The following is a 16,946-nucleotide window of genomic DNA, read 5'->3' as shown; positions in this document are numbered from 1 at the left end:
GAAAATGTTTAATACCATAAAAAATGTATCTTCAGATTTGTTCTGAATAACCAAATTAAACCCCGTCTAATCTATCAAAAGAAATAGATAGATGGTAGCCTCTGTCTTTAAATATATGAAGTTCATAAAAGGTTTTCTTAAGTTCAATTTTAAGACTATCAAAAGAAATTTTATTCTAAGTTATAATGTGAACCAAGATTTGAATAAATTATGCTCCAACAAATCAAAAAAGGTAAAAAGAAAACTCCCCAAATTAACACAAAATAAATTTAATTTTCCAATAAGAAATATGAAATTATTTTTGAATGGGAATTTAACCTCCAATATTATTTCTATTTAATACATCAAACTACCTTTGCTACTACTTTAACTACTTAGCTACATTGGTACACTAAGTGCTACGATAAAACCATCTCTGACTTTTTATTTTCTCAAAATAAAACCAAAAGAAAGCACCCCTGGAAGTATGTCTGGAGGAACTAATGTAGACATTATACTTGGTGTTGCAGAGTATGCAAAATAAGTCTAACTTTTTATGGCATGAATTTCTAAAAGGCTTCTTTCCTTTGAGATGGCAACCACATAGATATACCAGTGCTCAAATACTATACTTGGTCAATACCAAGAGAAGGGGTCCCCAACCCCTGGGCCATGCACCTGTATTTGTGGCCTGTTAGGAACCAGGCAGCACAGCAGGAGGTGAGTGGCCGGTGAGTGAGTGAAGCGTCATCTGTATTTACAGCCACTCCCCATTGCTCGCATTACCACCTGAGCTCCGCCTCCTGTCAGATCAGCGGCAGCATTAGATTCTCATAGGAGCGTGAACCCTACTGTGTGAACTGTGCATGTGAGGGATCTAGGTTGCGCACTCCTTATGAGAATCTAATGCCTGATGATCTGAGGTGGAGCTGAGGCAGTGATGCTAGCGCTGGGGAGCGGCTGCAAATACAGATGATCATTAGCAGAGAGGTTTGACTGCACAGAGACCATAATAAATAAATTGCTTGCAAACTCATATCAAAACCCTACCAGTGAGTGGCAACTGACTTTGTCCGTGCTAGAAGAGGATCAACTGCTTGAGATCGCAAATGATGGTGGCCTTAAAAGTATGTTTGAGACAACTTCAAATCTCCATATGTTCTAGATTAAAGTCAAGGCAGAGTATCCTGAGATTGCCACAAAAGCACTGAAAAGCCTGTTTCCGTTTCCAACATCCTATCTTTGTGAAGCAGGGTTTTCTGCAGTGACAGCAACCAAAACGAGATCACGGAGTAAAATGGCCATAAGCAACACACTTTGGGTGTCACTGTCTCCCATCACCCCCAGATGGGATCATCCAGTTGCAGGAAAACAAGCTCAGGGCTCCCACTGATTCTGCATTATGGTGAGTTGTATAATTATTCCATTACATATTACAATGTGAAAATAACAGAAATAAAATGCATGATAAATGTAACGCACTTGAATCATCCCGAAACCATCCCACCCCCGCCCCCGGTCCGTGGAAAAATTGTCTTCCATGAAACCGGTCCCTGGTGCCAAAAAGGCTGGGGACTGCTGTTGTAGAGTGTGCAAAATAAGTCTAACTTTTTAATGGGACAAATTTCTATAAGGTTTCTTTTGAGATTGTAACCACATGGATATACCAGTGCTCAAATACATTTGAAGAACTCGATTCATATACCTACTGAGAGGAACATGAAAGTCCAATTAACTGTCAAGAGTAAATATTCCCAGGACTCAGGGAAAAGGGAACTAAGTTGTCTTGAGAATCACCACAGCATGATGTAAATGTTAAGTGGACGAGTCAGGAATGCCGTCTCCAGTCAAATCCCCCCTTCATCACTTAGTAGCTGTCATTAAACCTCAGGGTTCCCATCTGTAAAATGGGAATAATAATAGTACCCTCTCCTCATTGGAAGGGTTGACATGGGGATTAAATTAAATGATGTATTTGAAAGGCTTTCACAATACCTGGTACATAGTAAGCCCTCAATATATGTTAGCAGCTATAATTATCATTATTATATGCCAAGCTTGGTACTAGATGCCTTTACATATGGGTTAAGTGCCCAGTAATAACACCATGAATCAAAGGAGCCTTATTCCTATTTTTTTCGAATGAGAAAAATGAGGTAGAGAGCAGTTAGGTAATTTTCCCAATGTCACATCATTAGTAAGTGGCAGGGCCCAGGCAATGTTACCCTAGAGCACAAGCTCTGAAACACCTTACTGTATGCCTATCAATCCTTTGTCATATAGGTTACAACTATATCCGCCCAGTTTATTACTTGTTTTTTAACTTTATGGTGTTCCTCACCCCTCCATATATAAGGGTTTAATTTTTATGCATTCAGATTTATTAGTATTTTTCCTTTATGGTTTTTAGTTTTCTTGCCATGCTTTATTATGCCTATTTCAACCCATGAATATTACACTTGCCACTCATATTCTTGTGCCTCATCATTTTTTAATTTGTTGATCCATGTGAGGTTTATTTGGGTGTAAGATATGAGGGAGGAGTCCATCTTTTTTCTCCAAATGGGTAGCCTGTTATCCCATCACCATTTAATTGAATAGTTAGTTTTCCTGATTGATTTGCATTGCTTCATATACTAATATAACTGTATATGTGGATTATTTTATGAACTCTGCACTACTTCATTAATCTATTTTTGTGTCAGTATAATTTTTTTCAGACTTACAAAAAATTACACAAGTAGCTCAAAGAATTCCCATATACCCTTCATCCAGATTCATTAAATGTTAGCATCTTACATGACCTCAGGGCAATTATGCGTAAAGGGATATAATGTTTATATCTGGGTGCTGAGATTTGAATAAATTTTTAATTTTTTCTTTGTACTCTTTTGCGCTTTCATTTAAAAAAAAAACAAACCAAGGAATATACTTCCCTTTTAAAAACAATAAAGTTTTTTCAATAAAAACAAGTAAAAATATAAGTTTGATTAACTTCCAAAAACTAGCTGGTACAGGTGGTAAATGCTTTAGGAGTTTGAATAAGAGAGAGAAGTGCATTTTAATGGCGATGGTGAGATTTAAGTTTAACTTTACAAGGAAGTTTGGAATGTAAACAGGCAGAAAAGGCAAGCCAAGTGTATATATAGGCAGGAAAGCATCATAAGCCAAAATATGAAATACTGAATGAACATGGCTTGTGAAGATCATACGAGAAGAGAGATGAGGGGCTTAAAAAGGTGAATCCTGGGGAGCAAAAAAAATTGCGTATATTGTGAAAGACCTTAGAGGACAGGCTGAGGAATGTGAATTTTGTCCTTTAAGCCAGAGGGGAGGCAAAGTAAAGTTACAGACAAGGTAAAATAACTTAACCCACCAAACTTTATTTAGTACCTACTATATACCAGGTACTGTGCTACTCCAGGGACAGTGAATAAAATGATAAAAAAATCCTCATAAAAGAACATGCTAGTTGTGTTTTATGAAGATTTACGGGTTGTAGATTTGTGGATCATAGGATTAAATGGGGCTGGGTGAGAAGGGAAGGTATCACTAAGAAGGCAGAATTTGAGCTGAACCTTGAACATTGAAGAGTCAGGTAGGGAGATGATGGAAGGCATTTGGGGTAAGAGACAAAGGAAAAGAGGATAGGATGAGAGAGCAGATATACTCCTGAGGTGTTTCAAAACCTATGAGAGGTCCTCTTTAACTTACCTGGAAAAGTTATTCCAGTGAAAGAAAATAAAGTTGGCTATGTGGACAGCTGTCAAATCGCTAAGGGTTTTGAAAGCCAGACCAGAAATGTATTGCTTTATAATCTGTATAAACTGACCTGAAGACAACGAAAAGCCATCAAAAGTTACTGAATTCAGAATGATCTGACTCAAGTCATGTTTTGGTAAGTAAGATTGAGGAGCAAGATGAAAAATGTTTTGGAAAAGGGAGGTGGGGAAATGAACATGAGAGAGATTTCAAAGGCCGCATCCACAGGTCTTAGTAACTAACTAGATGTCCTGGATGAAAGTGAATCATTAGTCAGATATTCAAAGCACTAACACTGTTAGGGGGGGATGGGTGGGGGTGGGTGTATTTAAAGATTGTACGTTTGCAGAGGAGGACTGAAAAAAAGCACACATTCTGGGTATGCATCTAATATACTGAATTACATAATAAATATAGGCTGTTAGTGTTGATTTAGGAAATACAACCTACCCGTTTATAAAAGGATGGCTTTCAAATGATTCCTGGAAAAAAAATCATTGTATTACTTTTCATTTAATTCCCCTTAGTCATTTCTGTAGGGGAGACCCTACGTGACAGCAGATTGAGTCCAATGGGCCTTCCATAATAATTCAGGTGACAGATTATGAAAATAAAGCCATGCTATCACCAGAGCTTCCTAATTTACATCAAAATGCAACCTTCTTGATAACTTATATGCTATGTAAGCTTCTTATTCAAAAATACTCATGGTGATCTAGAAATTTATTTGTATTGAGAGACTGGGGCTTTTTCTATTCTCCTACAGCACCTAAGAATGTTTGTAACTAATTCCAGTCTCTAGGAGAGGTAAAAAATTATACAAAATAAGAAATGCATCAGATGTATACTCTAGGCCAGCACCATGCTAGGTGTGGTGCCCAGGTTCTATTAATCTTAAAATAACCCTTGGTTGAATTGTGTCCCCATCTTACAGATAAGAAAGCTGAGTTACAGAGAGGATAAATCGGTATGGCCACATGGCTAGTGACGTGTGGTCAGTATTTTATCTAAGGCTGCTTTTCCACTGTAGCATTGACCTTGAAGGTATGGACTGAGCTAGAAGGGACCTTGAAAAGGCCTTGCTTCCTACTTCCTTCTAGGCTCACAACAAAACCACGAATGGAAATAAGGATCTTTCCTATTTCAAGTGTGCGTTCAAAAGCTACACTAAAGATCAAGTAAAACTCTCTTTTACACTCAGCAAGAACTGCTGTTTGAGCCTCCTCTGAGCAGAGAGGAGTACAGCTTTCTTCTCTAACCTACATTTCCTATTCACCTCCAGATGTAAAACTGATGGGGTGGTACGGCCTAGCTACCAGAGGAATAAAAGCATTTACTCAGCAATGTGTTCCATCACACTCGAACATGTGGCGTTTTAATTGTTTCTTCTGTGGAACACCAACGATAGACTTCCCACAGTCAGAGCCCAGACAGGAGAACTCACACCCAAATGTTTCAGGAAAAAAGAAGAAAAAACATTTTCCTCGAGCAGGAATCAGAACCAGGGGCATCCTATGGGGCACATTATGTTGTAGAATGGTATTTTTTTCCTGTATTAAGAAAGGACATTTTGTTGAAGAGTAAAGTGTAAATCATATGTAAAATGAGGAAAATGTAAAGTATTTAAGATATTAATCAAAGTAGATCCATCTTCTCCCCCTTTTGATCACAATATTGCAGCCTTGCCACAATGACATCCTAAACTAAAACTGAAATGATGATTTTTATTCTAAGCCCAGATTTTTACTTCCTTACAGCTTTTGCTTTTTAAGCTAAAAATTCTCTCATTCTTGGTACAATGAATTTTTTGCTAAGTAATTAGAAACCAATTGTGTTTAAACCTTTTGAGATAGTTGGTTTTATGCTGTATAACTCAGGATTTGGTTTCTAAAACCTCAAATTTAGCATCTCAAGGAAGAATGGTGTCTATGGCATGTTTGAAAAAAATGTTTTGAAATGAAGTGATGGGCATTTAAAAATAGAATTCAGAGAGCACACAGCTTCCCTCCCATCCTTTTTTTTTTCACTGGGGGAGAAGAATGACACATCTGCCAGAACACCACTGCTGTGATTCTATTGAGCTTCAGAATGGAGGGGAGCTGCAAAGACCACTCAGAATTACAGCATAGTTACCATGAACATAAGGCACTCTCCAATCAGCATACTCAAGTTTGAAACAGGAATGACCCAGAACACCTGCCAAACACCTTGCCACCAGAGCCTTCCTTCCCTGCTCCCACCCCTCACACCTCTGAACATTATACCGCACCCCTAACCCTCACAGGCTCTGCCCAACTGTCAGGGCTTTAATTCCACACCAGTGTCCCTCCCACCACGGCCACTCTCAGGGACGCTTTCGCTCAATTTCAGATTTCAAGAACATTCAGAAATCAGAGGGACAGAGAGAGTGTAGAACTTTGTGGGCTAGCCTCAAAAACTAATATCCATCCATACTTTTTTCTTTCTAAGAAAAAATTCAAAATTTAAATAACTAACCTGCAAATCAAACTCTGGAAAAATAAAGCAATCCCTCACTAATTGCAGGAGTTATTATCTTGCAAAGTACAGGCATACCTCAGAGATATTGCAGATTTGGTTCCAGACCACCTCAATAAAGTAAATACCACAATAAAGAAGCAAGTCACGTAATTTTTTTGGTTTCCCAGTGTATATAAAAGATATATTTACAATACACTGTAGTCTATTAAGTGTGCAATAGCATTATGTTCTAAAAACATAATGTATGTGCTTTAATTAAAAGTATTTTATCACTAAAAATGCTAACCATCATCTAAGCCCTTAGCAAGCTGTAGTAGTAACATTAAAGATCACTGATCACAAATTGCTGTAACAAATATAACGATAATGAAAAACATTTTGAAACATTTGAAAACAATTTGAAACATTTCAAGAATTATCAAAATGTGACACAGAGACACAGTGAGTAAATACTGTTGGAAAAATGGCACCAGCAGACTTGCTTGATGCAGGGTTGCCACAAACCTTCAATTTGTAAAAAATGCAGTATGCAAAGCGCAATAAAGTGAAGCGCCACAAGATGAGGTATGCCTGTATTATTGGTAAAACCACAATGGGGTAACAGAATTGGAGGAAGAAATCACAGTAAAAATGGCTTTAAAATATATTTTTTAAACCTCAAAGTAAACAACTATTCTGAAAAACACCTGCTTCCAAACAAACCACTGCCATCACATAAGCGTTCGTGATTGATAGGAAGCGCCATTTTCTTAGAACACCGGTTTCAGTGCTCATGAAATACTGCTGCTGCGTTATGGTCTGATTAGGCAGACATCTTAAAGTTTAGTCAACGGGCACACAGAATCTCTTTACAAATTCTTCAAACTAGCAGTTACAGGCTTCAATTATGCAGTGGGAGTCAGGAAGCTAGACCTCTAGGGTCTCCCTTCAAGGAAGGACTTGCGCTCAGTCGCGGGCAAGGTGGCCCTCAGCCGGCTTCCGGCTGTCAGCTCCCTCGGGCTCTGTCCCACCTGCAGGGCCACCTTACCTGGGGCCGCGTCCTTCCCAGGGCAGACCGCCTCCAGCGACCGGCCCAGCAGGCAACACTTCTTACCCCGGCCTTTCACCATGAACATCTTGCATCCCAAACTCTGTCTCAGTGTCCACTTCCAGAGAACACAATCTGCAACTTATGTCTCTTTCATTTACCTTTTCTCGTGCTCCATTTACCACAAATCTCAGGAAAATGCTTGTGTACACCCAGCTTCTTGAGTCATCATGATACTTAAAGGCACACTTTTCAGGGCCTAGACTTTGCTTTATTTAATGAAAGAAAGGAATATAAGTAGATTTCTCCCTGCATTATCCTACACAGTACATAGAAGAGGACCCAATTATTGCTGAGAAGTTCTTTTCTCTATGAAGATTAAACTATACTTTCTCATAAAACTATAAATATAAAATAGCATTCATTCACGTGTGTATTCATTCAACATTATTCAGTATTGAGCACTTTCTACACACCAGGCACAGGTGCAAAAGCAGTTAAAAAAGCTTCTGCTCTAGATGAGTTTGCATCCTACTGGTTGAGATAGACAATAAACAAATCAGATGAATACAATGCCGAAGTCTGTGAAGAACAATAAAGCAGGGGGAGGATTAGAGAATGACTGGAGAAGCATCTATTGTTTCAAAACCACAGGTAGAGGGGGACCGTTGTAATCCGCACATTGCTGGGCTGGCACATTCACGTATACATTTAGTACATCAATTTCCTAGATAGTATCCATCATTCTTGCTCTAGTGCAGAATTCATCACATCAACTTTAGTAAAATAATATTTCTTCTGCATTGGGAGCCCACATGCTGCATGAAACACAAAATCTTAAATCTGTGTTACTAACCTATAGCGCAATTCTGTCTTGGGGAAAGAGCAGCCTGAGCCATTGCAAGCTACAGTCAGATACAGCTGTCTCAGGCAGATGGCTTTAGTGGGCAACATCATAAACTTGCCAGATTTTTTAAAATATGAAAGGGTTTTCTGCCTCATTAGTACTTCATGGCTGACCATCCACAAACACCTGGTGTTCAGACTTCTTCCTCTTGTGAAAATGCAACCACACAGTCTTAGTTCAAAAAGGTATATGTTATATAATCATTGTCCAAAGGATCTAATACCTAGATAATTATAAAGTCACAGGTAGAGGGAAAACCCATCCTTACACAGCTTAATTGAAATGAAAAATTGAAATCAGAACCAATAGGGACTTAGAGTAGTGGTAAAGGCAAGTTAAATCACTTTGCTCCTTCTCAATACTCAAACTACTTAGTCCAGAGGGAATCACAAGTGGCCTTTACCGGCCTCTATTTATACCATCAATATAAGAATGAAGAGTACAAATATCAGCTTCTTTCTAAGAATAACTGTGTATGCATCTCTACTTTTGTTTTTTTCTTCATACTTTAGAACTCTGTCATCACATCTTCAACACATACAGGAACACCAAGCACCACAGTGTCCCTGCTTAAGATAGGAATCTACCCCACTGAACTCTTGTTATAAGGTAAAGGAGAAAAAGCAATAGAATTGGGAGTTTGGAGAAACTGAGTTCAAATTAAGCCACTGTAATTTATTAGCTTTTTAAAAGATCAAACTGTCCCAAGGTGATAAATTTCAGTTTTTGTATCTGTAAAATGGAGATAACATCTTCTCAAATGCCTTACAAAGTCACTAAAAAACGTGTTTTAAAGTACTTTGAAAACTACAAAGTGATGTGCAAATGGATTGTTACAACTGGAGTTTATCTGTTTGGATTTAAATGTTAATACATTATTCTGAAATAATTTTCAATTGAGCAACAAAAAATACATTCTTTCATTTAAGAAGCATTTATTCAGAATCTTCTGTGTTATACTATGGAGAATATAAAAAATGATAGTTATCCCTGTTAGCAAGGAGCTTGTACAAGTCAGATTTGAGAGAAGGAATGTGGGGGGAAGGTGTGGTTTTGGTTTTTGCCAACACCTTTTAAGTACTTTCTATGTGCCAGACATCATTATAAATGCTTTAGATGTAGTAACTCTTTTAATCTTTAAAAACTCTACATAAAAGGTAATATTTTTATCCTCATTTTACAGATGAGGAAGATAAGGCACAAGAAGGTTGGAAACCTGCCAAAGGTCAGACAGCTAGTTAAGTACTGAAAGTCTCAAAGTCAACTCACACACTCAGTCAAGTTAGCCACAATGTTATGTTATATTACACCTCAAGTTGGGCAGAAAATGCACACATATCATTAATAATAGTTACTAATGCTGACTAACAATACTAAGGCAGTGAATAATAAGTGAAGAGATCAGCGTGGGGTGAGGTGGCCAAGGAAGTCTTCATGACATGAACCCTAGATCCAAACTTGTTGGTAGAACTGAGATAAGAATAATTAAATAAAGAACAAATAAGATTGTGTTTCATACATACATTTTTGAGCATGCAATAGGTATCACTTTATTGAAATATTACATACATATAGGAAAATAGAAAAATCCCAAACGTACTTTTGAAATATCTCATTGAGGGGGTTCTCTTTTATAGACTGGGTTTATTTCCTAATTAAAACAGAGCAAAAACTGACTTGAAGCAACATCTAACTACCTATCCATATACCAGTCTTAATATAAACCATTTTATTTCAAAGAATTACCATTTGAGTATTTCCTATAATCAAGACCATTCAATACTGCCCATTATAATGGAAAATGACTTGAATTATATACGTTTTTCCATAATAAAAAAATAACAAAAGGCAAGTCAATTATTTCCAGTTTACGTGAGAAGCACTGAGTTGATATTCCATGGTATGGACAGAAGGCTTTCCCACTTGCCCCTCTGATTTTCATATTTGCTATAATTATAATATTGTATATATAGAAAAACAGTTCGAGAGCTACTTTTCAAATGACACACAAAGCAATGGCCAAGAATGATTTCTACTTGTTTCAATTTCCAGCAGAATATGTGTACTGACTGCTTGTTGGTCCTGTGTGTATCCCATGTAACTTACCAAGCGATAGGTCTGGGCCTTCAAAACGCTGAGATCAATAAAGTTTTCTTCATTGTCTGTCTCCTCTTCCTTAGAAAAATAGAAGAGTTTAAAAGTTAATAATTATAAAAGTTGTAATTAAAAAAGGTATTTTCAGATTTCACATACTTAATATGCTAAGCTCTATAGAAAGACTAATGCAGGAAAGAGTATTTAAAAGCCTAGTAGTGTGCATAAAGTAGGGCATAATGTTATCTGGTTTTTGAGGTTTTGATGATGCAATTTAAAAATAGGACCTCTTTTAGAGTCACTGAAGAAAAGAAAAAAAGAGAGAATGATGCCACTGCTGTGAAACTGGGGATAAATAAACATAAAAACATAACAAGAAACAGTCCCAAGTGGCATATCTGAAATAAAGAGACACTGGAAGGAGTTAATGGAAATTTTGAGTAACATGACTAAAGTGGACAAAAGTAAGAGGCTGACAGATACAGAATACTCTCACCTACTCCAGGGACCAATCACATTAATGTATATTTTTGACATCTCATCTTTTATATGCTCAAGTTTAAAGATATTAAATATTAAATCTATATAAGGATGTAAAATATACACATGTAAGATACTAACCTTGTATCTTAGATATTAACTATCTAAAAGAAAAGTTCAAGTAGATTCCAAGCTGGTCCTGATTCCTAGCCCAACTGATATGGGGAATGGGGTCAGAAGTGACCCTTTGAGAATCAATCCCCTCTCCAATATACAGTAAATACAGTCTGAGCAGGTTCTCTAAGCATATACAACAAAACAAGAGCAAAGATCAATGAAACTAAAAGCTGGTTCTTTGAGAAGATAAACAAAATTGATAAACCTTTAGCCACACTCATCAAGAAAAAGAGGGAGAGGATTCAAATCAACAATATCAGAAATGAAAAAGGAGAAGTAACAACAGAAATACAAAGGATCATAAGAGACTACTACAAGCAACTATACGCCAATAAAATGGACAACCCAGAAGAAACAGACAAATTCTTAGAAAGCTACAACCTTCCAAGACTGAACCAGGAAAAAATATGAACAGACCAATCACAAGTACTGAAATTGAAACTGTGATTAAAAATCTTCCAACAAACAAAAGTCCAGGACCAAATGGCTTCACAGGCGAATTCTATCAAACATTTAGGGAAGAGTTAACACCTACCTTTCTGAAACTCTTCCAAAAAATTACAGAGGGAAGAACACTCCCAAGCTCATTTGACAAGGCCACCATCACCCTAATACCAAAACCAGACAAAGATACCACAAAAAGAGAAAACTACAGGCCAATATCACTGATGAACATAGACACAAAAATCCCCAACAAAACACTAGCAAACCAAATCCAATAACACATTAAAAGGATCATACACCCTGATCAAGTGGGATTTATCCCAGGGATGAAAGGATTCTTCAACATATGCAAATCAATCAATGTGACACATCGCATTAAGAAATTGAAGAATAAAAACCATATGATCATCTCAATAGATGCAGAAAAAGCTTTTGACAAAGTTCAACCCCATTTATGATAAAAACTCTCCACAAAGTGGGCTTAAAGGGAACCTACCTCAACATAATAAAAGCCATATACAACAAACCCACAGCGAACATCATACTCAATGGTGAAAAGCTGAAAGCATTTCCTCTAAGATCAGGAAAAAGACTAGGATGTCCACTCTTGCCACTATTATTCAACATAGTTTTGGAAGTCCTAGCCACGGCAATCAGAGAAGAAAAAGAAATAAAAGAAATCCAAATTGGAAAAGAAGAAGTAAAACTGTCACTGTTTGCAGATGACATGAAACTATACATAGAAAATCCTAAAGATGCTACCAGAAAACTACTAGAGCTCATCAATGAATTGGGTAAAGCTGCAGAATACAAAATTAGTACACAGGAATCTCTTGCATTCCTATACACTAAGGACAAAAGATCAGAAAGAGAGATTAAGGAAACAAGCCCATTTACCACTGCATCAAAAAGAATAAAATACCTAGGAATAAACCTACCTAAGGAGGCAAAAGACCTGTACTCAGAAAACTATAAAACACCAATGAAAGAAATCAAAGATGTTACAAACAGATGGAGAGATATACCATGTTCTTGGATTGGAAGAATCAGTATTGTGAAGATGACTATACTACCCAAAGCAATCTACAGATTCAATGCAATCCCTTTCAAATTATCAAGGGCATTTTTCACAGAACTAGAACAAAGAAATTTTACACTTTGTATGGAAACACAAAATACCACGAAGAAAAAAAGCAATCTTAGAAAGAAAAACAGAGCTGGAGGAATCAGGCTCCCTGACTTCAGACAATACTACAAAGCTACAGTAATCAAGACAGTATGCTACTGGCACAAAAAACAGGAATATAGATCAATGGAACAGGATAGAAAGTCTAGAGATAAACCCACACACCTATGGCCACCTAATCTACGATAAAGGAGGCAAGAATATACAATGGAGAAAAGACAGTCTCTTCAATAAATGGTGCTGGGAAAACTGGACAGCTACATGTAAAGGAATGAAATTAGAACACTCCTTAACACCATACACAAAAATAAACTCAAAATAGATTAGAGACCTAAATGTAAGGCTGGATACTGTAAAACTCTTAGAGGAAAATATAGGCAGAACACTCTTTGACATAAATCACAGCAAGATCTTTTTTGACCTACCTCCTAGAGTAAGAAAATAAAAACAAAAATAAACAAATGGGACCTAATGCAACTTACAAGCTTTTGCACAGCAAAGGAAACCATAAACAAAATGAAAAGACAACCATCAGAATAGGAGAAAATATTTGCAAATGAAGCAACTGACAAGGGATTAATCTCCAAAACATACAAACAGCTCATGCAGCTCAATATCTAAAAAACAAACAACCCAATCAAAAAATGGGCAGAAGACCTAAATAGACGTTTCTCCAAAGAAGACATACAGATGGTCAACAAACACATGAAAAGCTGCTCAACATCACTAATTATTAGAGAAGTGAAAATCAAAACTACAGTGAGGTATCGCCTCACACCGGTCAGAATGGACATCATCAAAAAATCTACAAACAATAAATGCTGGAGAGAGTGTGGAGAGAAGGGGACCCTCCTACACTGTTGGTTGGAATGTAAATTGGTACAGCCACTATGGAGAACAGTATGGTGGTTCCTTAAAAAGCTAAAACTAGAGCTTCCGTAGGACCCAGCAATCCCACTCCTAGGCATATGTCTGGAGAAAACCTTAATTTGAAAGGGTGCACACACCCCAGTGTTCATTGCAGCATTATTTACAATAGCCAAAACATGGAAGCAACCTAAATGTCAGTCATCAGAGGAATGGATAAAGAAGATGTGGTACATATATACAATGGAACATTACTCGGCCATAAAAAGGAACGAAATTGGGTCATTTGTAGAGGCATAGATGGACCTAGAGAGTGTCAGACAGAGTGAAGTGAGTCAGAAAGAGAAAAACAAATATTGTATAATATCGCTTATATGTGGAATCTAGAAAAATGGTAGAGATGAACTTATTTGCAAAGCAGAAATAGAGTCACAGACGTAGAGAACAAACGTATGGTTACCAAGGGGGTCAGGAGGAATGGGATGAATTGGGAGATTGGGACTGACATATATACACTGCTATGTATACAATGGATAACTAAGGAGAACCTACTGTATAGCACAGGGAACTCTATTCAGTGCTCTGTGGTGACCTAAATGGGAAGGAAATCTAAAGAAGAGTGGATATATGTATATGTATGACTGATTCACTTTGCTGTACAGCAAGAAACTAACACAACATTGTAAAGCAACTATACTCCAGTAAAAATTAATAAAAGAAATTAAAAGAAGTATGTAAGACAGTGGTTCTCAAAATGTGGTTCTGAGACAGGCAACATCAGCATCAGCATCACCTGGGAGCCTGTGAAAATGTAAGGCTCCATCCCAGAGCTACTCAGAAAGTAGAAACTCTGGGAGTAGGGCCACTAAAACAAGACAGGAGAACTCTGCTAATCTTTGGGGAACTGGAAAGATTTTAGTAAAACATGAAACAATATAAATGCAGATTCCATACACTCAACTAACGTTCGTATTTTTGGGGATGGGGGCAGTGGGGCATAGAGCTGTAGACAAAACTGATCTGTTTACATGTTAAATCTTAAGCATACATGCAGAGGCACACCTTTGAGAAACAGCTCAGTCTATCCTGTGTTTGCACTAATGATGGTCTACTTAACCAGAGCAAATGATTGAAATGCCAGTGACTCAGTGCCCATGGGAGAAGAGACAAGTTTATAATGTTTTTATAATAACCTAATCAGTACTATTTACACAGGTGATCAATAAATACTTGTTGAATTGTGGTGGCTTGAACACTCATAGGCAAAAAGCTTTAACAGTAGGTACTAGAAAAAGGATTTAAGTTACTAAATATTATTAAGAAAGCGTTCGAAAGGAATTTGAAAATAAACAGACTCAAAGATAGTTTTAAAATAAATTAAGAGGATTTTAATCTCAGTAATTTAGAAGGCACTCAACAATTTCCTGTCATTTCTTTGCCTAATATGTATCCTCTTAATTTTTTTATTGCCAATTACTAAGGATATGATTATATACCGTGAGAACATTCCGTGAGAATATTCTTTGAAAATATTCTGGGTCGTGATCCCCATCCTCCCTCCTTTCTCTGCCTCTCTCTCTCCCTCCTTCCCTCTCTCTCTCTCTCTCTCTTTCTTTCCAATGTGTCCTATCTTTATTTGGCCAGTCTAAAACTGAAGGTTTCGAGTTTCTTGTTGATTATAGACTAACTTTACTCTGTCAGAAATGATCTTTACCATCCTTGAGCTACCCCACAAACTGGCAACAAAATGAAGAACTATCCCACCAGCCAAAGGCTTTTTGGCACTGATCCAGCTCTCCTTAGCAAGAGGAATGGGAGAGGTAAGAGAGGGTTCCTTAGGATAATACAATGACAATAAGGAAGAAAGGAAAGAAAACAATTCAAGAGACATGACAGCCTCAGAGGCAACCCTCTGAGGAAGGCCTTCAGCTTGATCTTATGACAGTAGAAGGTCTCTACTTCACAGTCGGCAAGAAATGTGTGAAGAGGCTGCTTTCTAGTTTGTTTCTCTAATTTACACAAACAATAATGCTGCTTTGAACTTTAAATCGTTCTCAGAAAAAAAAAAAAAGCTATAATTTCTAAAAGTTACAAGCAATATGCTGACAGGTGATTTTTGGTCAAATATTTAATGAACACCTACTATGCACCAGGCGCTGCATAATAAACTGGAGACACAAAAAATGTGCAGAATTGGTTTCTGCCCTCATAGAGTTTTCCTTCTGATTAGTAGGTTTTCTTCCGTTTTTCCCCCTGACTAGCAGTTTTGAGTTATAGGTCTTTGAAGCTAAATATTGATGCACTAGGACCAGGTATCTGTAGATAAGCTATTAACTAATAACTAATAAACAGTAACTAAGAAGACAAGATGAGGAAGATACCTGAGTAAAATAAGTGAGACGAACAACTGGGACTATGTGAGGACTTAAAATTTTCTGAGCCTGAACGGAAAGTTCTATTACACAAAGTATAAAGTCTAAACTTAAAACGCCCAAAATGATCTGGACCTGGTCTATCTTCCCAGTTAATCTTAAGCCACCCTCCCCCTCACTTAGAAGATCCGGCCACTATGGTTTTCTCTCAGTTCCTTGGTCATGCTAAGCTCCTTCCTGCCTCAGAGTTTCTGTACATCCAGCACCACCAGGTTCTTGCCCAGTGCCTGCTACATAACAGATGCTCAATAAACACATGAATGACTACATTTTTACCTTAACTTTAAAAAGTTATCACATTAAGGAAGATATCTTTTAAATTGATTAGTTTTATAGTGGTCTTTTTCCTTCTATAAATAGCAGTCATCTTTCTAATACATATGGTTTAAAATATTTCTACTGCTAATAAAATACATGTTAAAAACTTTGAAGATATAAAGATGCATAGAAGAGAAAATAATCATCCATAATCCCTCTACCCATATATAACTAATGTTAATATATTAATATTATTTTTCTTTTTCTGCGTATTTTATATAGTTGAGTTTATGCATATAGTATAAGCTGTCATCCTCATGTTACTAACATTTCTTTGTAAATAGTTTTTAATGGCTATATGATATTCTACTATCTGATATAGTCTAATTTATTTAATGGTTATTTTCATCATTCACTATAAAATAATGCAGTGATTAATATCTTTGCAGCACATAGAACCTTAGTAAATTACTTTAAGCTGAAATACAGAATATACTTTCTGTGGATTCAAAAAATCACCTGAAAAATTTAATTGGTTTGTGACAGTAAAATACACTACAAAGTTTTTTTCCCTGCCATTTTAATTTCAAATCATATGTACACTTCCTAAAACACCAGGGTCAATCCATATCTGGTTCTGAGAAAAAGCTCTTTTTCTCCACCATTTTCCTAGTCTAGTCTGTTGTAGAGATGTGAACATATAATTTCACACTATGGATAGAATGTTAAGAATGCGCATAGGTCCAGAGGCTGCCAAACAATTTAAATAATGTTGGTATGTATAAGTATTTTTTAAGTTCCTGCAGGGTGGTAATCATCCTAATTTTAGAAGCA

The 16,946-nt window shown here is 36.9% G+C and overlaps 1 protein-coding gene across 2 annotated transcripts in view; it reads right to left on the bottom strand.

Annotated features, from left to right (window-relative positions):
- IFT57 (intraflagellar transport 57) overlaps positions 1-16,946 on the bottom strand; it is a 58,588-nt gene that overhangs the window by 33,391 nt on the left and 8,251 nt on the right. For both annotated transcript variants that reach the window (XM_082460500.1, XM_082460499.1), the window contains exon 5: positions 10,281-10,349. In XM_082460500.1, coding sequence (XP_082316626.1) covers positions 10,281-10,349 — 69 coding nt within the window. The remainder of the gene's footprint in view (positions 1-10,280; positions 10,350-16,946) is intronic.

This window comes from Balaenoptera physalus (assembly GCF_965194825.1).
Source record: "Balaenoptera physalus genome assembly, chromosome: 4".
Taxonomy (NCBI): Eukaryota; Metazoa; Chordata; class Mammalia; order Artiodactyla; family Balaenopteridae; genus Balaenoptera; species Balaenoptera physalus.
This window is presented reverse-complemented; position numbering and strand designations above follow the sequence as displayed.